General features: G+C 40.7%; 1 protein-coding gene across 3 annotated transcripts in view; it reads right to left on the bottom strand.

Moving 5' to 3' along the window:
• Positions 1-23,372, bottom strand: part of pard3ba (par-3 family cell polarity regulator beta a) — a 274,053-nt gene that overhangs the window by 231,790 nt on the left and 18,891 nt on the right. For all 3 annotated transcript variants that reach the window (XM_017714021.2, XM_037543525.1, XM_037543526.1), the window contains exon 2: positions 15,922-16,023. In XM_017714021.2, the coding sequence (XP_017569510.1) occupies positions 15,922-16,023 (102 nt within the window). The remainder of the gene's footprint in view (positions 1-15,921; positions 16,024-23,372) is intronic.

Raw genomic sequence — 23,372 nt, 5'->3', positions numbered from 1 at the left:
GTGTAACAGTCATTAGTAGTTACATTGTTCATGTGTAATTACACAGTTATTAGCGACACTACATAGAAAGTGGGACTGAGAAGACTTCTGATCCACAATGTATCAAGAAGATAACCTTGTTTAATTACAAGAGGAAAACTGAAGTTGCTTTACAAAGGCGATATGTTTGTAATACATGTGTAATACTGAGTGTTTTCCACATGTAATTACACAGTTAGAGACCAACTTACCACTGAAGCACCAATATTACAGTCCTGCTCCCATCCACATGTAAAAGCTGCTGGACTCCCCTGTTATTGCGCCAAGCCTGAACAAAGGACACTGGTAGTGACAGGAGAAGGAGTTCTAGAGGCCAGCAGAGGGCAACCATTCTCTAAATGGCAGTGAGACCGAGGTCCTGACCCTCAGAAGTTGGCAAGTGCTCACAAGGAAGGCGTAAAAGGTCATGCTCTGGTTGCTAAAAGTACAAAAAACATTTGAACAACTGAACGAGAAACAAGTGCAGCTCACAAAGCGGAACAGATGGTACGCGTGACAACTGACGGCAAGACTGTAAACGGGAAAAATAAACGAATAGACAGTTTTTCACCAGATGGAAGTCCAACCATTTCAATATATTACTGAAAAAACAGCACTCGGTCTCTACTGGCAGCCTTCCATCTGCTCCCCAGCATGGAAACAACTGGCTAAGATCAAGACATCTGGATGCATCTTCTCAGAACACAGTAAGCATGGAGGGGCTTCTGCCATGCTAAGTGAGGGGGCTTTTCAAGTCACTTCTCAAGAAAATGAATTCTAACTTTGGGTTTCAGTTTTAAGGAGAGTTTCTCTCAACCAAACCAATGGGTGCCGCGTGTACTTTGACCTGTATAATTAAAAACATGAAAATAGTATAAATTTAAATATTGAGAATCAAATCTCAGAATCGACTGAGCTTACTGAACCTGAAAATGTGGAGGATTTTTCATTGGATGGGGGAAAAAAATGGTGGGAAGGCTTTGCTTTGGATAGAAAAGGAAGGCTTCTAATAAGATGTAAATGAATGGAAAGATGAAATGGAAGATGGAATGAAAGGAAAGCCTTTTATTGGACTGAAAAATGGAAGGAAGGCTTGGTGGCTTGAAAACTGGTGGTAAAGCCTTGTATCGGATGGCAAAATGGTAGGAAGGCTTTTTTTTGGCGGGAAAACTGCTAGCAAAGCTTTCCACTGGATGGAATAATGGTAGGATGGCCTTTTATTGGATACAAAACTGGCAAGAAGGCAATCTAACGGGACATTGGCAGAACGGCTTATAGTTGGCTGGAAAACTGGTAGGAAGACCTTTAACAGGATGGAGAAGAGTTAGGAAAGCTTTCTTTTGAATGGAAAACTGGTAGGAAGGCCTTTTATCCAATGGAAAATCATTTGTAAGGCTTTTTGTTGGATATAAAAATCAGGGGCCCTAAACAAGCTCCTACTTGGGGAAACGTTCATGTTTCATTCATGGTCATCAAGGAACAAAGTGCGATAAATAGAATTGAAGCCAAAAACAATAAAAAAGAAATCTAACTACAAAAAATGAGAAGCAGAATCTTTACACAACTGAATTGTCTGTATAAATAAAATATCACGAAATCGATAAATGCCAGATGTGTTTGTGCCAGGATCATGACTGATGCATAATAATTGTAATAACACCAATGATTGAGTGGTTCTGGGGCCCCTAAATGCCTGCCCGTTCTACTTACACCAAGGCCTAGGGTAGCTTTATATTGGATGGGAAGATGGCAGGAAGGCTTTTCATCGGAAAAACCAGCAGTACTTCAGCTCACAAATAAAGAGCGCAACCTCTAAATGAAAAAGCACTTACAAGTAATTGATGCTACCCAGTGCTGTTGGGATTGCGGAACTCTTCGGGGTCCGATTACCGATTGGGGTTACAGGCTGAAGCAGGTAATCGTCGGCCTTAAAGAGAACACGTTTTGAAAATAGCCTTCCCAAGACAGCGGGCCTCCAACGAATCCATGGCTGAGATAATTCACTCCTAATCTCCCCACTTGACTTAAAAGCACAGGTCTTGTTAGCAAATCAGCGCCTGTGGTTAAATTACCCAGCTGGGTGCGCTGCGTTTATTACAAACGCTAGAATTTTACACGAGTTACCTTCAAATTATGAAAAGAAATGTGCTCTGGATCGGAGAGCGACGTTCTTCAGCTGAAGGCGAGCACTAGAACACATGATTACGCTCTCCTAAAACACAAGAGACACACAATTATGATCCATCAAGGCTTCGAGACGCCCTCGCAAAATGGGAGGTGACGGGCTGCGTCTGACAAGTTGATGCGCCGCGTTTCTTGCCCAGACAAGAAGCCTGGCTTCGTTTGGAGAGGGCCATTCCGGCTCGCTTCCATCTAATCAAGATGGGCCCGTTCATTAAGACAATTAATTAGCGTGGCGGGCGGCTGTGGAAATTGATAATAATAATAATGATGGCAGCGGCGATCGCTGATTGGCGGAGGCGGCGGGGACCCAGGTGCGGCTGTGGCGTTTTTAATTGCGGTCGAGAGCGGGCGGGCCGCTTTGTTTATTAGTCGTATCCGCTGTAATTGACTCGGCAACCTCCTCTCGGACGGGAGGTGCGTGCGCGTGACCGGCCGCTTGTGGGAAGAGTTAGCATAATCAGCCAGGAAGGCCTGATAAGCACTCTGGAGCACAAACAGAAGGCGGTACAGCAGCCAGGTGAGTGTGCCTGATCGCTAATGAGGATGATCCGAGGCACTGGCATACTCGGAAAACACATGCAAGTGGGTTTCTCTCTTTGTATGATGGGTTTTTTTAGTGCAGCTTAACGCTACAGCGCTACACCTCACCAAACCCTAACCTCCACCTTAAGCTCAACAACCTTCCACTTTTCTTATAAAAATGACGTCTTTTTGAAAAATATATCTTTATGGAGAGCAGTCCCATCAGGTTTGGCCTGAATAATGCAGACACTTAAACTTAAGTAACTCAGTATTTTGGTATTTTTTATCCTTTAACTATCTAGGTCTATACCTTTACACATAAAAAAACCATCTTCAGAACTGGGTCGGCTCTTAGGCACAGTTTTGGATTGGGTTAAATGGAGGCGGGCACCATTTCTCTGGCCGAGCAGATGTTTTTTAGTACCTGCTGTTACCAATCCTGGCACCATACTGAGTAACCTACTAAGAATGAAACAATTGTTCGTCTAAATAAGCGCAATGTACCTTAACAGTTAAACTGCTGAAATCTAGCTGATTTTAAGTGAAGTGCACTAGCGAACTATGCGAACATTGGTTACCTTGGATCGAGAAGAGTGGGCTTTGTTCCACACCAGAAAAACGCTTCTTTATACCTGCAAGTAAAGTATGTTTCATAGTTTTGATCCTTATCTGTCTTTTTAACAATATTCTCTTTAGCACAGAAACACTAGGACTCATATCTGAGGCTAATGTATCCAAGGAGGTCATTATTTGCATTGTTGGAGTCTTTTTTGGCTGGTTGGCTGGCTGAGCTGTAGCTGAATGTCCTTTAAAGCCAGACATATGCCATTGTGTCTTTGGTGACTCACTGTAGGTTTGAATATACCATTATGTTTGGACAAAGCCTATGGATTTATATGCCCACACTGTATTAAAACGCTCAGGCCTGTTGATCTGCTGTGTGAAACACGGCCTCTAGAGACAGCTCTGTCTACAGACAATGATCAACAAAGCTGTTTCACTCAAAATAACACGCTGTGCACCCGAGTATTGAGCGAATATGCTGAGAAACTGAGCTGCAGCAGCTTTGCTAACTTGTGCCACACTGCAGTGAAACTAAAAGCAGGCAGTGATGGATGTGGTAGGACAATATGGTCTCTCTATGGCCTGTATTACAAAGACACTAAAAAATTTATTAATATTTACACCTTGCAATTCTGTTCAAACAAAGTTCAGCTTATATGGACTCTGGTTCTGCATTTCTTGTGGAGTCTCACAAGGTTCATTCTTAGGGCCATTGCTTTTCTCTTTGTACTTCTAGGTAATGTCATCAGGAAACATGTCATTTTCATAGCTACGCTGATGATATGCGACTCTACACTTCCATTCCTTGTGAAAATCAAGATTCTCTTGACAGGCTTACCAGCTGTGCATCACACATTTCTCAGGAAATCAAGAAAACACAGAAATACTGATCTTTGGTGCTAAAATTCACAGACAGCTGCTTTGTGAGAAACTAGGATCTTATATCAAATTAGAGCTGGTTAATTTTAAGCCATCCACATCAAATCACCTCACAGCACCAAATTGCATCGCTTTTCATGTGACCACTGATTCGAAAGGGGCAGAGATGTCTGGGAAATCATGCATGGGAGCACTTTGAATTACGGCTATATATGCAACAAAATCTATGATTTAAAGACTGTGAAATTCAGGTAATTAACAACTGACAATGTCAGCCAGTAAAGCACCATTTAAGTAAAACTAGCGCAGGAATACAATGTAAATACTATATATATATATATATATACACACCCTTTGCAGCTACAACAGCTTCAACTCTTCTGGGAAGGCTTTCCACAAGGATTAGGAGTGTGTTTATGGGAATTTTTGACCATTCTTCCAGAAGCACATTTCTGAGGTCAGACACTGATGTTGGACGAGAAGGCCTGGCTCACAGTCTCCACTCTAATTCATCCCAAAGGTGTTCTATGGGGTTGAGGTCAGGCCAGTCAAATTTTTCCACACCAAACTCGCTCATCCACGTCTTTATGGACCTGCTTTGCGCACTGGTGCACAGTCATGTTGGAACAGGAATGGGCCGTCCCCAAAACTGTTCCCACAAAGTTGGGAACATCCATCCATCCACCCATTTTCTAAGCCGCTTCTCCGTCAGGGTCGCAGGGGGATGCTGGAGCCTATCCCAGCAGTCTTTGGGCGGAAGGCAAGTTGGGAACATGAAATTGTCCAAAATCTCTTGGTGCTGAAGCTTTAAGAGTTCCTTTCACTGGAACTAAGGGGCCGAGCCCAACTCCTGAAAAACAACCCCACACCATGATCCCCCCTCCACCAAACTTTACACTTGACACAACTCAGTCAGACAAGTACCGTCTCCTGCCAACCGTCAAACCCAAACTCATCCATCGGCTTCCCAGACGGAGAAGCGTGATTGGTCACTCCAGAGAACTCGTCTCCACTGCTCTAGAGTCCAGTGGCGGCGCTTCACACCACTGCATTCCACGCTTTGCATTGTGCTTGGTGATGTAAGGCTTGGATGCAGCTGTTCGGCCATGGAAACCCATTCCATGAAGCTCTCTACGCTGTTCTTGAGCTGATCTGAAGGCCACATGAAGTTGGAGGTCTGTAGCGATCGGCTGAGTTGCTGAGCTCCTGAGAGCGACCCATTCTTTCACTAATGTCTGTAGAAGCAGTCTGCAGGCCTGGGTGCTTGGTTTTATACACCTGTGGCCATGGAAGTGATTGGAACACCTGAATTCCGTGATTTGGATGGATGAGTGAAACACACTCCTAACCTTGTGGAAAGCCTTCCCAGAAGAGTTGAAGCTGTTGTACCTGCACCGGGTGGGCCGACATCATATTAAGCCCTATGGATTAACAATGGCATATCACTCGAGTTCATATGAGTGTGAAGGCAGACCAGCAAATTATTACTTTATATATATATGTGTGTGTGTGTGTGTGTGTGTGTGTGTGTGTATATATATAAAACACAATATATTACATAAACAACCCTTACGGCACTCAGAGCTCGGAGCCAAGCAGACCCCTGCAGTCCAAAACATGATTTTTTTTCCCACTTTTCCTCTCTCAGCGAGAGCCAATCTTCAATAAAAGCATGAAAAAAAGAAGCGGCAGGGCTGAAAAAATGAAGAAAACTGGAAAGAAAGAAAAATGGCAGGAGGACAAAATGAGAGTAGTAGAAAGCTCAGAGAAAAAAAGCTGTGGTGGGAAGGAGGACGAGCAAAATGCTCACTGGTCTCTTGCTCATCTCGCCGTCTGGGCCGAGGAGGAGATAAGACTTCGATTGTGGCTCTTCACAGGACGACAAAAGCTGCAGGGAATAAAGTGCAGCCCAGCAAAGTTCCTCACGCTACAAACATCCACCTCCCCTACAGAGAGAGGAGTGAGCAGCTGGCCTTCAGCTCGGACTGACTCCCACTCAGTCGGCACCGCCTGGATGTGAAGCAGAACTCAGTCAATCGGGTTGATTACGTTTATATACCAGATATAGTTTTAGTTTAGTTAGAGTTTTAGAAACAGCGATTTCAAAAGAAAGTGCAAATGAAATATCTCACTAACCAACTAATACTGCTAGAATATTATATATATATATATATATATATATATATATATATATATATATAAAAAATACAAAATTGTAGATACAAGGTTTTGTTACATATTTGTTGTTATATACTTGTTTATACTGTAGTATTTTTATTTTTTTATTATATATATTTTTACATATATAGAACAAATCATGTTTACATTTTTAAAATAATAATAATTGTTGCTGTTATTATTATTATTATTAAATCCTTTTTTACATAATTAAGTTTATTATTTTACAAAATATCACTCTATAAACCATCCTTTTTTATTAGTCATGAAGTCAATTAATTATTCTTATTTGTACAGTAATTATTCATATTATTCTTATTGTTTAACTAATAATACTGCAAAAATGTATCAATTCACAATTACATTAAATTTAGAAGAACAAAAAAGACCCTTTTTTTTACAATTTTATAAATAAAAAGAATACTACTAATAATTTAAACAACTATAACATAATTACTTTCATAATTTTATAAAATATTCTAAAAGCTAAGCTTTGTATTCATCTTAGTCATATATAAACTAATTATTATTACAGTTTAACACCAAGTGTTATTATTCTTAAAACACACTGATATTCTATTTTTATTTTTATTTTTAATTGTCATCTCTATTAATATTACTAATGGATGAGGACTAACAAAAAGTAGTGGTAACAGTAGACTGGACAATTACCTTTTTACCCTTAAAATTATTATTATTATTATTATTATTATTATTATTATTATTGTTGTTGTTGTTGTTGTTGTTGTTGTTGTTGTTGAAAACTAAGGAAGAAAACAAATGTAATGCCAAATATTATTCTAAGATTTAAAAAAACATAGTTCTAATATGGCTAAATAATTCAACTAATATTCTTTTTCAAAAATAATATATTTTATTATCATTGCCATCATTGTTAGTATTCATATTAATATTATTTTTTATTAATTTTAATAACATATCCAATGGATGGCAATCAATAAAATGCAGTATATAAGTATATATAACAGTAGACAGTTATCTTTTAATACACATCTATTTCATTATTATTACCAAAGCGGAAGCAACAACAAGAAAGTATAAGTATAGTCACAAAAACAACAAAATAAAAGAAACCTGGTTTAATTCAAAGTGAACAGTAACCTCACCAACACATGTGTTATGACTGTAATAAGCAGAAGTGGGACAGTGGAGTAAAAACACAGGTAAAAAGACACACATCATAAATATGGCCAGCCCAGTCCTGCTGGACTGTCCTAATGATGCACTTTATAAGGCTATTCTTATGCAAATGGCTCCTGTCGGGGGGTTTAGTGGACATAAATAATGAGCGTTTAATGACTGCGCTGATTATCTGATTACAGAACCAGCGGCTGATGGACAGACAGAAGACTGCTGTCCAGGAGAGCTGTGAGGTCTCACCAAGTGGATTACACCCAGAGACCAGACACAATCTGATATTTGTCACAGCTCCGAAGTTCAGTCTGAGGAGTTGGTTGTACTTTCTACTTCTCACAATGGAAGTAATGCCAACTTCCATTTGGCGCTCACAACTCAATAAAACCTGACCCCACGTCTCAGTTTTGATGTTCTAGTGCAAACCTTCTTCATTTTACGTCCATCAGTGAGGCTTCCTGACAGCTACACATCCTTTCAGACCCATAGCACTGAGTGGAAAGACTACATTTAAATTTATGCCATTTGGCAGATGCCACTTACAATTTGATCATTTTACAGGTAGGCGAAGGTACTGTTAGGAGTCTTGCCCAAGGACTCTTACTGGTACAGTATAGTGCAGGGTGCTTACCCAGGTGGGGGATCGAACCCCAGTCTACAGCGTGGAAGGTAAAGGTATTACCCACTGCAGTGTTGTTGCAGTGCAGTGTTGCAGTGCAACAGTGTTGGTGTCTAACAGGTCTTCCAGGTGGTTGTTAGGAGATCCAGTTTTTCTAGCGCTTTCACTCATTTTTTGAACTCCAGTTTAAGCCAGTTTAGGTGCACATGTGAAAGAAATGTGCATGGCAGCTGAGGTCAGTCTGGGTAGCTGCTTAGGTCTGAAATTAAAAAAATCAAATCTGCTTGAAAACAAGGGATTCTAGCTACTTTTTACATTTACTTGCATATATTCTAATGACATATGGCGTTTTGCCAAGAAAAATCGTTTTAAACAATGTGCCTGGGGGCCTAAGACTTTTTCACAGCACTGTATATTAAGGACTAACATGGAAAGAAACATGGGACTTCCTAACGAACAAACAAGATCATGCCTTTACTATCAAATAAACCAAACTATATAAGGAAAGACTGGTCATTGTATGCCTTAGATGACCAGTCGCTAATGGATGTTTATCAGATGTTCTCTGGAACATCTGAGGAACGTTTCACCAGCGATTTCAACCACTTTTGTATGTTATTAAAAGGAAACTGGGATGGGAACAAAGTCAATCTGAGTGGTTTTGATGTGAAATGGTTCAGTGTAGAGAAACAGCCTCAGATGTCTTTACAGTGGTGGTGATGGGAACCAGGGGTTCTATACGTAATAGTGATTGTAAAATAGTGGCAAATCTGAAATATTTGGCCTTCCCTGAAAAAGATGTCATCTTGATGGCAGCATATGTTACCAAAACATGTATCTATCATTCAGCATTAATGGCGCCTTCACAGAAGTGCCTGTCACCCATGTCATTTGCATTAATGCCCCCCTACACCTTCATAAACTACCATTTGAACTACACACTGATAACAAGCTGAGTGGTCTTTAGCCCAGGGAACAGTGTCTCCATGATTTCCAAAAAAAACTTTTTAAATGTTGATTCGTCAGACCTCAGAAATCTTTTTAAAAAGCATTAAGATTTCTTAGTTTCAACATTTAAGCCATTTTATTTATTATCCAAAATTACTAGTGAACCTACACGTGACGTCTCAGTTTTTCTATGTAATAATGATGGTAAAATAGCAGCAAATCTGAAAAAAGTTCTCTTTAGAGACTCCCAACACTCGGCATGTACCTCTCCACCAAAAGTGGACCTCAGGGATGTTTCTCAAAGCTATCGTGAAACAACACCTCAGACATCAGGCACAGAATTCATTACCATTTCCTGTAAGAACTTTCTTGAGGGAGCTTGACCTCTGGTCTGGTTCCTTGGCAGGTTTCTCCAGATTGCCGTTTTTCACATATTAGCTAACTCGTTATATCAGAAAATAAAATGTCAATGAATGGCAGTAAGGATGGCCTACTTTGGTTTCTAACTTCATAATTTGAGCAAACAGATATGGCTGCCCAAGGTAAAGACCTCCAGTGGCATCATTCTGGACTGTAGGCACTCAAGCAAGACTAGCATTCCCATATAGGCTAACAAGAAGTAGCATGATCAGCTAAAAACAAGTCTTCTGAAGTGATTTTGGAAAGTATTCCACAGACACACATCAGTCATACACATAGTAGTGGAAATCAAATGGAAAACTAGGTGGTAAAGTAGGCCAAAACGCCTCAGAGGTACCACTAAGGGAATGAATGATTCCGAGGCCTGAAGCTCTCAGTGATTTCAAACCAAGATCTCAATACTCTTTGGCAAACTGATCTAACTTGTCATCACTAGTGTGAATCATCTTTCTCTTCATCTCAAAGTGCAACTCGATGAGCTCTTGTCTACAGCTGGTTGAGTAGCATTAGCCAGGCCAACCAATCAGCAAACCCACAATGCTCGAATTCTCACTGGCTCCCGCAATCAGCCTCCATTCATACTCGCCTCATCGCTCACTCAACCGACGATGAAGACGTTGAAAAAGTAGCGGTGTTGAAAGCAGCCGGGCTGCGAGGGACGCTAAATTGCTTCCACTGACGCGCGTAGGTGGCGGGCTAATGTGCTTATCAGTATGCGGGGCCTAACAAAAATACCAAATCTGAATTTGTGATGGAATCAGACGGAGTTCATCCGACACGGGACTGACACCAGAGCCGGCATATTCATTAGCGGCCTTTGATGGGGGTCTCAAACGATCTCGATTGCGCATTAGCCTTTTCGAGCACAAGCACAATATTTCCATCAAACTTTAATGAGCTTTCAAATTAGCGCTAATTAGCATTACAAATGCATTATTTGTGCCACATAAAACATTACCAAGATCACCAAGACTTAGTCCCACAAAGAGGGGGGGGAGTAAAAATTCATTACAACTGTTTAGCTAAGGTATGAAATGAATCCACTGCCAATATGTGGCACAATTTCCAGATGCTAAACAGATTAGCGCCTGTATTAGCTTAAAAGCTGGCTAATTAAAAGGGAAATTAGCTGAGGTGGACGGAAGTTATTAGGTTTGCCTTTATTGGGTTTTCTGTGAAATGGATTTTTTAATTTAAAAACGCTTTTGTCCTTAAACGCCACATGTGATCCGAAAGCTTCTCTCCATAAAAACGGGAATGCCTTTCTTCCAAGGTTTGGAACGTTTCTGGTGTCCACGATGACTGTGAAGGAAGTTCTGGGAGGAACTATGGTTGTTGGAAACTTTGAGGAACCGGCATAACCTAGGTTCCATATTCCATTCATGAGGAACAAGATCTGAAGACAGAATGCTGCTGGTTGTAACCGGACAAAAAGCAAAAATACTAAATGTAACATTGATGTCTGCTGATCGCTCGCATAAGTGGATAAATTAGCATCACTTTTAGCCTAGTTCTAACTAGACAACAGCAAACCCAGATACATCTACCTGCTAGCTTTATAAGGACCCCTCTGATCCACCCTCGGACCACCAAATAGCCATTTGATCTCCCAAAATAAATCTGAAATAATGCACATGGCCTTTTATTTTGGACAACAAACTAAGATATAAATGACCTGCTAAAATCTGTTTTATTTATGATATTGCTGTTGAAAACAATTATTAAACTTAAAGAAATTATTAAGAAACTAAAGACTGTGAGTAGAAAACGAGCAAATAAAAATGCCATTTTGCTTGACCACCAATGGGCCACCAGGAAGAAGCCAGCGGGCTGGCAGCTTTACCATCAGTGGGCCAACAGTGGCCCACTATCCTCTGACTATCTAGGTTAAGGAAGACTTGTAGGACTGATATCCGCTGTTAAGTATCACTCTCAGGCTGGCTGAGCGGAAAGACAGGAACATTTAACACTGATATCTACTGTAATCTAGCATAAGAGTGCAAATTTAATATTAGCGTCACTCTTACGTTGGTTTAGTGGGCAAAAGCAAAGCAACTTCTAAGATCAACAGGTAACCAGGTAAAACCAGATTGTGGAGCCTGGCTGGCTTCAACTGCACAAAAGCAAACAAAAACCTGGAACACTGATATCTGCGGTTAGCTAGCATAAGCGGTCAAATATCACACTGGCATAATTCAGAGGCTGGTAACTAAAAAAATAAATAATAAAAAATAAATAAATAAAATAAAACAAAGCAATATTTGTAGCATCGATATCCGCTGTTAGCATAGGTGGCGAAATATATCAGCAATACTTTTATGAGCGGACAAAATTTGGGCTGTGCCATACTGGTACACTGAGCCAGCCCAGATTTAATCTTGTTGGGCAGTCTGAAGGTTAGGGAACTGGCCCTGTGACCGGAAGGTCGCCGGTTTGATCCCCAATGCCGACAGTCCATGACTGAGGTGTCCTTGAGCAAGACACCTAAACCCCAACTGCTCCCTGGACGCTGCGGATAGGACTGCCCACTGTGTGTGTGTGTGTGTGTGTGTATTGACTAGTGTGTATGTGGCGTTTCACTTCACGGATGGGTTAAATGCGGAGGTGGAATTTCCCCGTTTGTGGGATTAAAAAAGTATCACTTAACTTAAAAAGCAAAGCATCACTTGTATCTGTTCTTAGCTGTGGTCAAACATCATACTAGCATCAGACTTAGGCTGGCTGTAATCTATCAAAAGCACTCGAATGCCATTGTAATGATTTCTAAACCAAACGATTCATCCTTGAAGATATCCGAATTAGAAATATCTTGCGCAAATAAATTCCAAATGCCATTCTCGCCCCGATAAACGGTCGCTTAAATATGCGCATGCACAGATTTGTCGGATCAAGCGGTCAAGAACGAGGAAATGAATGGAGAAAAGAGGGAGCGGGCGAGAAGAGGAGGCAAGAAGGGAGGACAGGGTAGGCGAGGAGGAGTGATGAAATGTTTAATTGACTAAGTGAAGCACTCTAGAGGTGCCCGCCCGGCGCAACCTTTCAACCCTGCAGTCCGGGGGGACGGCGGCTACAGCACCTCCGCGCAGGAACATCGTTCATCATCCCGCGCTGAATATTTATGAGCTGGGCCCGGGGGTCAAGCCCATCGCCATCGCTTCCCGCCGCAGGTTAACGGGCCTCCGAGCAGAGGGTGGGGCCGTGGGCCGATCCCATCGCCATGGCAACCTCACCCTCGTCAACTTCAAGAGGGAGGGCGGTTTAATGACTCCCACTCACAGGCCTTGTATTATGGTAGATTAGCATTTAGCAGTGTCCTTTCAAGCAGAGTGTCCTATAGATGCTAAAGGTCATGTTAGGAAACAAAACCAGCGCTAAGGCAACTAATTCGCTCCATTTAGGGTTGCAGCAGTGAGGAAAGAGAACGGGCTGGAAAACAGGCTTTTTTTTTTTCGGAAGGATCGTTTAAACAGGTCACCGGAACTAGCATTGAAAGCACACCTAAATTAATCAGCCCGAGTCGTGCTGCCCGCCGGCGTATGAATATTCCAACTGCGCCGCTTCATCCAGCTCCTGCTGACTAAGTCATTGTAATTCAGCATTCTTTATGCAGCCAGAACCCTGAATATGCATATCGTTAGAATCCATTACCACATTTTAAGACTGCGTTATGCAAAATGGGGACGACTTGAATAAATAGCTTCCCACTTAGCATTTCACAAAGGGTTTGCTCGTGCGTTATGACCCGACTACACGGAGAAACTTAAAGAAAGCAGCCATAATTAAAGGAGCACGCTCAGCCGCTTCTGAGGAAGCCTAAACTCCTTTCTTTTGAACCAGCTGTAAAGTAATTGGCCACTTCCCCAATCCTGACTATAGTCAGGACCAGCTAAGCAGGTACTCACAGTATCAGGCAAGATGCAGTCTTTCCTGGGACCTCTGCTTAACAGGTTTATCCCATGACCTGTTTTGTGTCTTTTGTAACTGACAAAAAGGGTGAGGAACCAAGAGACCATCACAAATTTCAAACCTAATGAGTAGATGCCACTGTGGTATCTACTCCACAGAAACCCCACTTCCGAAAAAGTTGGGAATGATGTGCAAAACATGTAAACCCTAGATTTCATTAAAAAAAATGGTACAAAAACGACAAATCAAATGTTGAAATTGAGAAATTTCACCGATTTCTGAAAAATATTTGCCCATATTGAATTTGATGCCAGCAACATGTTCCAAAAAAGTTTGGATGGGGCAATAAAGGGCTGGTGAAGTTGTTTAACGTGGTTAACTGGGAACAGCTCAATAAAATTTGCATCTCAGAGAGTCTTTCAGAAGTAAAGATGATGAGGGTTCACCACTCTGTGAAAGACTGCACGATCAAATAGTGCAACAATTCAAGAGTAACGTTTCTCAACATAAAATGACAAAGAATGTTTGCTTTTCATCATCTGTAGAAATCTTTGCATGCAAGGGACAACGCCATAAAACAGTATTCGTTGGCTGTGATCTTTGGGCCCTCAGAATGCCCAAATGCAACTTAAAACTCTAAAATGCAGAGAAGAAACATCAACAGGATCCAGAAATGCTGCCACCTTCTCTGGGCCCGAGTTCATTTAAAATGGGCTGAGGCAAAGTGGAAAAGCATCCAAAGTGGAAATTCGTAAAGGAGACTCCGAACTGATGAGCAGCTGAAATAAAAACATTAAGATTTCTCAGTTTCTACATTTGTTGTCTTTGTACTATTTCCCATTAAATATGGAGTTTAAATTATTTGCACATGATAACGTTTTGTTTTTATTTATGTTTTGCAGAGCACCCCAACTTTTTTGGAAATGCGGTTGTACTCAAAATGACTTCTATGTTAGAACATCCAAGGATAGTCAATATGTTTATTATGTTATTCCAAGGTCATTCCAGTTATATTTGAAGATATTTTGGATAGACATTTTTTTGGTAGACATTAGAAGTTCTAATAAGACTCTCTTACTCTCTCTATAATATTATCTAAATCATTCTCTAAAGCGGGCAGTTGTGTACTATGGACAACTAGTAGGAATTTAAATGGCATATTTAGCAAGTGTGTTTTTATTTTTATTTATTTACTTATTAACAGGATTTTAAGATTGAAAGTACATTTGAGTCACTTTTATGGGGTAAGTGACAGCCTGAACCCAGTGGGCCCAATTATACAACCACCAGTGATTTCAGGTCAAAATAATATTAGAATTATTTATAGTAGTTGTTTCGTTTTATCCAGCATGCCAGTTTAAATTTACCCTCAGGTGCGAGTTTCATCATAGCCAAAATATGTATGCCACAAATAAGCAGAGATAACAAGACAAACAGTGAAAACCATGCTAATGTTATCTTTCTTGTTGAATGTCAAAGAATATAAAATATTTACTTTTTATAAACAGCTTAAAGGGGAAAATGGGTTACAGAAAACTACGAAACTACTTTTTTTTTGTTGCAAAAACAAAATGTTTACTGAAAAATTCAAATAATTAGTAAAAAAAACATTTAAAAAATAACAATAATAGCACATGCTGATGTCCAGCTACTTTATGACTATCATATTTATGTTATTACAGCAGTTTATCATCAACATTATAACAAACATTCCACCTCCAGTTTTGTCATTTTTATTTTTTTATAGAATTTTGGAAACGCCAGCTGCCTTTTACAATATATTGAAATTTCATGATGAAAAGTTCAACGGAAACGTTCCAACAATCTTGTTCCATTACCTTCCATTATGAGTTAAGAAAGTTTTTTCCCTCTTAAAAATTAACAATTCGGAGACATGAGGTTTTGACACGGCTGCTACTTAGTTATACAGTTGTTCAGTGATCTAGAAATACTTATGATAGTTTGGGGAAAATATCTAATTGCTAATTTCCTGTCACTGGAATTTAACTAGTCATTATTTTTTTTATAAATGAAGGTCCAGGTTTGATATTTTGTCCAAGCATACCTACATTTTCTGGCCCGAGGCTTAAATATTGTCATTTACTGCTTTTATCTGGTGTTAGGTGTATGGCTGCTTTTGATTGGTCCACCTCATCTACAGGCAGTTCACCAGCTCCGCTATTACGTTACATTTCCACTCTCAAAACCTTAGAAAAGAGTATTGATAATGTAGAATATAACTGAAAACCCATTCATAGCATTGGCTGAATAGCAAAGCTTCAATATTGTAAACACACAGTGTTGCAGCCAGTAAAGCAAAGCCAAACAAGGCCTACGAGCTGAACACAGGCCATAGCAAACATTCCACCAGACAGAGGAAATCGATGGTTTTCTCACTCACTTTCACTGATAACACTCCTCCAGCCCGACTCCTCACTTCCACACACGCTCTCTCACCCACATACAGCACCACCCCAAAACCTGGGACGACCAAAACCGCCTAGTTTTGTTTTTCTCCACGTCCTTACCTTATCCTTGTCTTCCACCAGGTCTGTAAGCAGGTCGTCCGGGTCCAGGATCCCCCCGTCCACATACTCCACGTGGTGCGTCCGCACCAGGAACTCCCCATCCTGTTGGGAACAATGCCTCCATTAGCCCAGTTCCTCTTTCTACTCGAGACGGGAGACTAAGGAGAGCTGACAAGACATTACAAGATACTTCATACTTTTTCATGAATATTTCAGATAAAGGCCAAAGTAAAGGTCAATGGGCAACACATTAGTCATCCAGCCAGTCCAGCCTTAAACCACAGGCTTATTATTTAGTTATTAGGCTCAAAATGATGGCCAAAAAGCACAATTTTCCCATTTCTACAGATGTCCCAAAGTTGACCATCACAGTTCAAGACGGCTACAACTGCATTTAGCTTTACAATGGAATGTTGTGCTTTTGTAGATGACAGCATGTCGTACAGTGGGGCAGAAAACACATAAGCAATGCTTAGCAATGTACTAGCTGCATCAGCTTTGTAGTTCCAATATAAATGTGTGTGTATTTTATATATACACACACACACACACACACACACACACCCATTTGTTGCCTCTGTTGCTATGAGGCGACAGCGTGCCACTGCGCCACCCACATGTATACACATATATACATACATACACATCCCTGCTTGTTATGAAATACATATTGTAGGTGCATATTTTCATATATATATATATATATGCCACTATATTAGGAACACCTTGCTTGTAAAAGGTTGGACCCCCTTTTGCCTTCAGAACTGCCTTAATTCTTCGTGTCAGACTTTCAAAGAGGTGTTGGAAACGTTCCTCAGAGATTCTGGTTGGTTATTTGAGTTCCTGTTGCCTTTCTATCATGTGGAACCAGTCTGCCCATTCTCCTCTGACCTCTGACATCAACAAGGCGTTTCCGTCCACACAACTAAAAATAGGACTTTTAAAACACAGATTTAAATTTTTTGATCCAACATTACAACTTAATGTCATCATTTGTCAATCATCTACAGCTCTGTGTGTCAGTTTGCACAGTTAAAATTCACAAAATATTTGATTTATTGCCTGTAATTACAAAATGACAAACTTCCAAAGTTGCACAGGACTGGCATATTACAACCATCCACTTCAACTTCTCAAGTTCATTATGCAAATTTAAAGTTCAGCTGTACACAGTCGTTTACAGGTAAAAATGACACATCTAGAACGCACTTCTGCACATGTTGCTGCACAATTACTGTTTATTTGTTGAATCTTTCCAAAACAAACACATCAAATGTGCCCGTGCAAAAGATACAGCACATTTTATATTTGGAATAATCTATGTAAAATGTGCCACACACATTTATGCAGACCACATTTTGTTTTATTATTTCTAATATATTAAATATATTAAACTCAATACATTAAATTCAGCGAATAAGCAGTAAGTGTGCATTAAAACGTGCAGTGGTGATGTGCTCTTGGTAGAGGATGCGTTCACTTATTTTCACTTAGAAAATCAACAAACCATGGAATTTGACCAGGGGCACCCAAACGTTTCCATACAATCGTATATTTACTGTCAGCAAGTTTTCAAACTAAAACAAAACTGATCGTTTGACCAGATATGGACTGAAAAATACTCGTTGGAATGAAATGAAAATGGGTCAGTAAGAGCTATAGGGACAAAAGTGGGCCTGAATGTCCATTGGAAACTGCAGCTTTGAAGAAGGGTGTGTTTTTCCTGTTGATCTGCTTCACGGCCGGGTCAGCACGTTGTGAAAGTGCAACAGAACTGCAGTAGAGCAGAGTGAAATCGTCACAGATCCATAAGAACCATTCCGGCCCATTGTTACGATGGACAAGGGCCGTTTCTTTATCGGAGCCATCAGGAATGGGAAGTTTTGCTTACGCCACAATAGCACTGCATTTATAGTGAGCCTTAACTCAGCAGTGCGGACTTCATTCAGTTCTGCGTAAGACAATGGCACAAGCGTCTGGATGAGACTAAGGCCCGATCCCATTTCTTCCTTTAACCCCAACCCCTTGTTCCTGAGCGTCACACTAACCCCTTGGAACTGAGCTACTATGAGTTCACTATGAAACGGGACAAACTCTCTAATTAAATAAATAAATACAGCTACCAGCGCTGCTCTGTAGGTGACCCGGCCTGTCTGCAGTGACCGCAGAGGAGGGTGAAGTTCAGCTCCTCACTGCTGGGCTTTAGTTACACGTAGGGCATCATCTGCCTTCAAAGAGGGGGCAATTGTTTATTAATCGCCCACCTCTAATTCTTCAGCGATATGAAGCTGAAGTCAGATATTCTCCAGCTCTTTGTTCGAATTTTTAAATGGTGCAGCAGTTGCACTCTGGCGTGTCAATACTGTTGTACTATTTAAGGCGGAACGGGAAAGTTAGCTAGCCAGCTACCACGACATTAGCATGCTATTAGCTATTTTTTTATGCGTGTTATGAAGAAAACGCCCAAAATACACTGAAACAACATTAAGATGAAACAATCGTAATTTTGTAACTGAGAAAATTCTCACATTTGTGGGTTTCTTTGGTCTCTTGTGCTCCATCTTGGCGGTTTTTCTTCTTTTTATCCTCATAACTCTCCATTTGGAGTGAGTCTCTGATAAACCTCCATTCGGAGGGCCATGTAGCCTTTTGCTCTACCCCTCTATCTCAACAAAAATTGGGACACCCTAACCCTAGACGTGACCACGCAAAACCGCTGACTCAGGGCTAAGTGGTAGGGGCAAGGGGTGAATTGAGCCCGGGCCTAAGACTGGCTATACACAGTCAAACTTTAATGCAACTAGTTGCTAGTTGTGAGTTGCCTGTAACCACATTACCGTGCAACTTTACAGTCACATGACGCAACTCAGAAACAAAGTTGCACGCAACACGTTTAAATACTTCACTTGACGGCCAAATTAGCAGCTCACATTTTGTGATACACTGTGCTGTTCTCACTATAAAGTCACCTGCGAGCTAATTCTTAGCTTCATATACACTCTCTGGCCACTTGCTAGTAAAAGGTTGGACCACTTTTGCCTTCAGAACTGCCTTAATTCTTCGTGGCAGACTTTCAACAAGGTGTTGGAAACGTTCCTCAGAGATTTTGGTTGGTTGAGTTACTGTTGCCTTTCTAGCATCTGGAACCAGTCTGCCCATTCTCCTCTGACCTCTCACATCAACAAGGCATTTTCGTCCACACAACTGACCGCTCACTGGATATTTCCTCTTTTTCAGACCGTTCTCTGTGAACCCTAGAGATGGTTGTGTGTGAAAATCCCAGTAGATCAGCAGTTTCTGAAATACTCAGACCAGCCCGTCTGGCACCAACACCCACGCCACGTTCAAAGTCCCTTAAATCCCCTTTCTTCCCCGTTCTGATGCTCGGCCTGCACTTCAGCAAGTTGTCTTGACCACCTCTACATGTCTAAATGCATTGAGTTGCGGCCCTGTGATTGGCTGATCAGCTGTTTGTGTTAACAAGCAACTGAACAGGTGTACCTAATAAGAGGCCAGTGAGTGTATATTTTCAACCTGTCACTAATGTCTCACTCATCCTGTCCTACAAGCACAACAAGTTCCTCAAGCACCTCCTCTTCTGTTCTAATTTTCATCCTTTGGACCCAAGATGAATCTAGCTAAACAAGAATAAACAAAGGTGCCAGCAGCCGTTAAACAGCTGTTAGCATTAACTGGCCTCATCATCTGATGCCAAAAATATCAGCTTTGAGAAACTCGCCTTTGTTGTTGCGGCTCAGGAAACTGACAAAACGAAAAACTACCAGACAGTCGGCAGGGGGTCAGTCAGGAGGTGGGGGTCTGCAAAATGATCTGCAGTTTTATTTTCTTGTCCATTGATCTGGACGTAATCGCACGATGCCTTACTGGCATTTTGGCTGGCTATTTCACAAAACGTCTCTCATAAAGTGGAGACGCTTGCGACTGTTGCGACTTTCAAACAAGTTGCAGGACGCTTTGCATTATCCACCTCTAGTACAATTTAGTTTCATGTAATCTTCAAGCAACTAAAGTTGCACTAAAGTTTCACCACGTAAAGCTAGCCTTAGACTAGCCCTCCAGCTTTTCAACAGCATTGCACCTGTCTTCTGCCAGGTTGGCCTGAGATAACTAACCAGCTAAGCAAACTCTGTAAGACAAAATATGTTTAGAGAATTCCACAAATTAAGCACTTAAACTTTTAAAGAATTTTGAAGTTTTTTTTAAAGCATTTGAAGAAATATCTTGGGATTCTTGGAAAAGTGGTTACTTTGGCTATAAAAGCTGAAAAAAAAAATCTTGCACCAGTCAAATACATAGACATTAGTCTAGATGACCAAATATTGAATAATATGAAGAAACACTGTAAATGTTACTGCTTAAATTCCTTTGTTTCATTCCTCATTAGTTGCAGACAATTGTAATCTAAAGCCACTGGACAATCAGAGATTTGGAATCCAAGGCCAGTGGCATATGAAAGACGATTTACCGTACTGAGGCATCCAAAGCTATGGATAATGAAAGAATACTGGCTTTTAAAGATAAAGCATCTTTAATCTCCGCTAGAAATGTCAGACTTCAACAGGTTCCAAAAAGCCTTTTGAATAGTTGGCCTACTTCTGAATCTCACTGAATGTCTACCCCTCAGCCCATTTGAACATCATGGATTAGTAGTAGGCAGTATACTTTTTCATTTGCTATCTACGACAAAAATTTGAGAATTGTTATACTGATACTTCTTAAATAATCATATATATTCTGCAGTACAAACAGTGCAATCCACACTAACGGTATCCCGTTACGCTGAGTGGCTGAGTCAGGGATGCTTCTGTAACATTTCTAGTTGAAACGAATAGACCATAGACCTCCAGCTATCTAGTCTGTTTCATCGAAGGTAGTCCACGTTGCTTTCTAAGCAGCTGACGTAAAGGAATGGCCAGTCTTTTAGGGTTCGGCTTAGGCCAACATGGACAGTAGACAGATGAGACCTGGCTAAGAAGATAAAGTTTGGTTATTTTTTCAATTTCCCCAAACCTGAAACAGTGCAGCAGTTCCATTAAGGTGCATGTACTGGCTCCAAAATGTAACTGCTGCTCCATTTAAGGTGGAACGGAAGCTGTTGAATAAGAAGCCAAATTGAGCCTTGTAGAAACAACATTTGGCCAACATTTTGTCAGTGGAAACCATCTTCTTAAAATAACTCATTTTGAACCTACAAACTTGAGTATTCTGAGTTAATCATCACTTTAGCAATTGAATGAATACATTTAAACAGGAAATTAAGGCAGTAGTTTGGTATTCACTAGTTACTAGGGTTTCATCATATCTACAAATATTATGTTGCTGTTAAATTGTGATGTACCTTCAGATCTATTCAAATTATTGGCAAACCTCTGATGACAAGATTACAGATCTGCCTGCATTTACATGTGTCTTCATTCATCCCTACACCCAGAGAAACTCATCTCGAACATCTGAGGTTGATCAGAGTGCTCACAGCATGCAATAAAAACAATCTGCAATTTGTTAGAAGGCTCATTTGCATTTTACAGCCTTCTGTAATAACAGTAGAGCAAAGACCACTATCACAATAATGATTAACAAGCAGTCCACTGGGCTTACTACAAACTCAGTTCCAAGAAAGTTGGGCCAGTATGCAAATAAATATCAATTAAAAAAAGCACTGATGAATTCTGTTTGACCTGTATTATATTGAAAACAGCAAAACAAAACTCAACAATTGATGGTTTACCTCATAAACCTCACAGTTTTTGTAAATATATACTCATTCAAACTCTAATGGTTCCAAAGTTGGGACAGGAGCATGTATACCACTGTGTTATGTCACCTTTCCTATTAACAACATTTAATAAGCATTTAGAGACTGAGGTCATAAACTGATAAAGTTTTGAAAGTGATTTTTTTTGCCATTCTATTGTACAAGTCTACAGCTGAGCAACCATATGGGGTTTTGCAATTCATAATGCTCCGCACATTTCCAACAGAAGACAGGCAGACCAATCTAGTACCCCAAATCTCTCAGCCATGCTGTTGTAACATGTGCAGAATGCTGAAGTAAGCATGGACGTCCCTGAAGAAGACGGTGTCTAAAAGGCAGCATGCTGCTTCAGAATGTGTATGTATGTTTCCGTGTTAATGGTGCTTTCACAGATGTGCAAGTTACCCACTAAAACACCCCATACTATGACCAACCCTGGATTTTCAACTGGATGATCCTTTTCATCTCTGACCCAGAAAACACTATTTCCACAAACAAACAATCTAAAAGGTTGACTCATCCAACCACAGTCCACATTTCCACTGTGCAACAGTCCACTGGGCCCAGAGAAGTCGGCAGTGTTTCTGGACATTGTAGACATATGTACAGTCTTAACTTTTCTCAACATTTTTTAATGTAGTGACAGACGACGTTTACTGACGTTAGTTCATTAAAGCATTCTCAAGCCCATGCGCTGATATCCATCACAGAAGCATGCCAGGTTTCAATGCAGTGCTGTCTAAGGAATGTTTTTTGGCCTTGCCCTGTTTGCTGATGCATTTTTTGACATAGTGGCAAGCCTCAACCCATCCTTGCTCATTAAGGACCAAACCTTTCCTAGATGATCTTTTTATACTCAAGCATGATTGAACGACCACTTTTAAAATGTTTTCACACAAAGTGTGAATTGAAGTGTCAATTTCAGAATGAACGTATATTTACAAAAAACAATGAAGTCGATAATTAAAGGAATAAATTAAATGTTTTATCTTGTCATCGCACTGCTTTTGTTTAAATACAGGTCAAAGTTGATTTACAAATCACGGCTTTTTGCTTTTACTTGCATTTCACATACTGTCCCAACTTTTTGGGAATCAGGATTGTACTACTGCGAGGCCTGGCTTTGCAAACAAACATTTGTAGCACTTGGAATGCCATGCAGCGAATCTAAAAGGAACAGGTTTTTGGGAAAACATGCTCCACGGAAGGAATACATGAGCATTCTCACACACATACACACAACGCATAGACAGGTACACGGGTGTGTTCCGGTACAGTGGCAACATTTGAATAGCACAAAAACAAGACCAACCTGTAAAACCACTGCCTTGCATTCGCTCCCAGAAGAGCTAAAGAAACAAGCCTGATGGGACGTCACCAGCTCAGCGTCTGTGAGGCCATGGAATTCCCATTGGTCCAGCTAACTCACCGCAGATGCGTGGACGGCCTTGTATGGTTCAGTGATGTCAGTGGTATGCAGTGGCCAAGCAGGACCTACAGCTGTGTCCGGCGCTCATAGGAACATTCCAACGTAAGACTTACTACACAACATGCAGTCCAACTGCCCAAGTTTCTGCTCTGCGGTTAAGTCATATGGCATGTTCAAAGCCAGGATGAATGAGAATGAAGAATATGTGTCGCAGACTAAGAATGTACACTAAAACATTTTGTGACG

This window comes from Pygocentrus nattereri, chromosome 12, assembly GCF_015220715.1.
Source record: "Pygocentrus nattereri isolate fPygNat1 chromosome 12, fPygNat1.pri, whole genome shotgun sequence".
NCBI lineage: Eukaryota > Metazoa > Chordata > Actinopteri > Characiformes > Serrasalmidae > Pygocentrus > Pygocentrus nattereri.
Note: the sequence above shows the minus strand (reverse complement) of the source record. Positions and strands in the feature narration are given on the sequence as shown.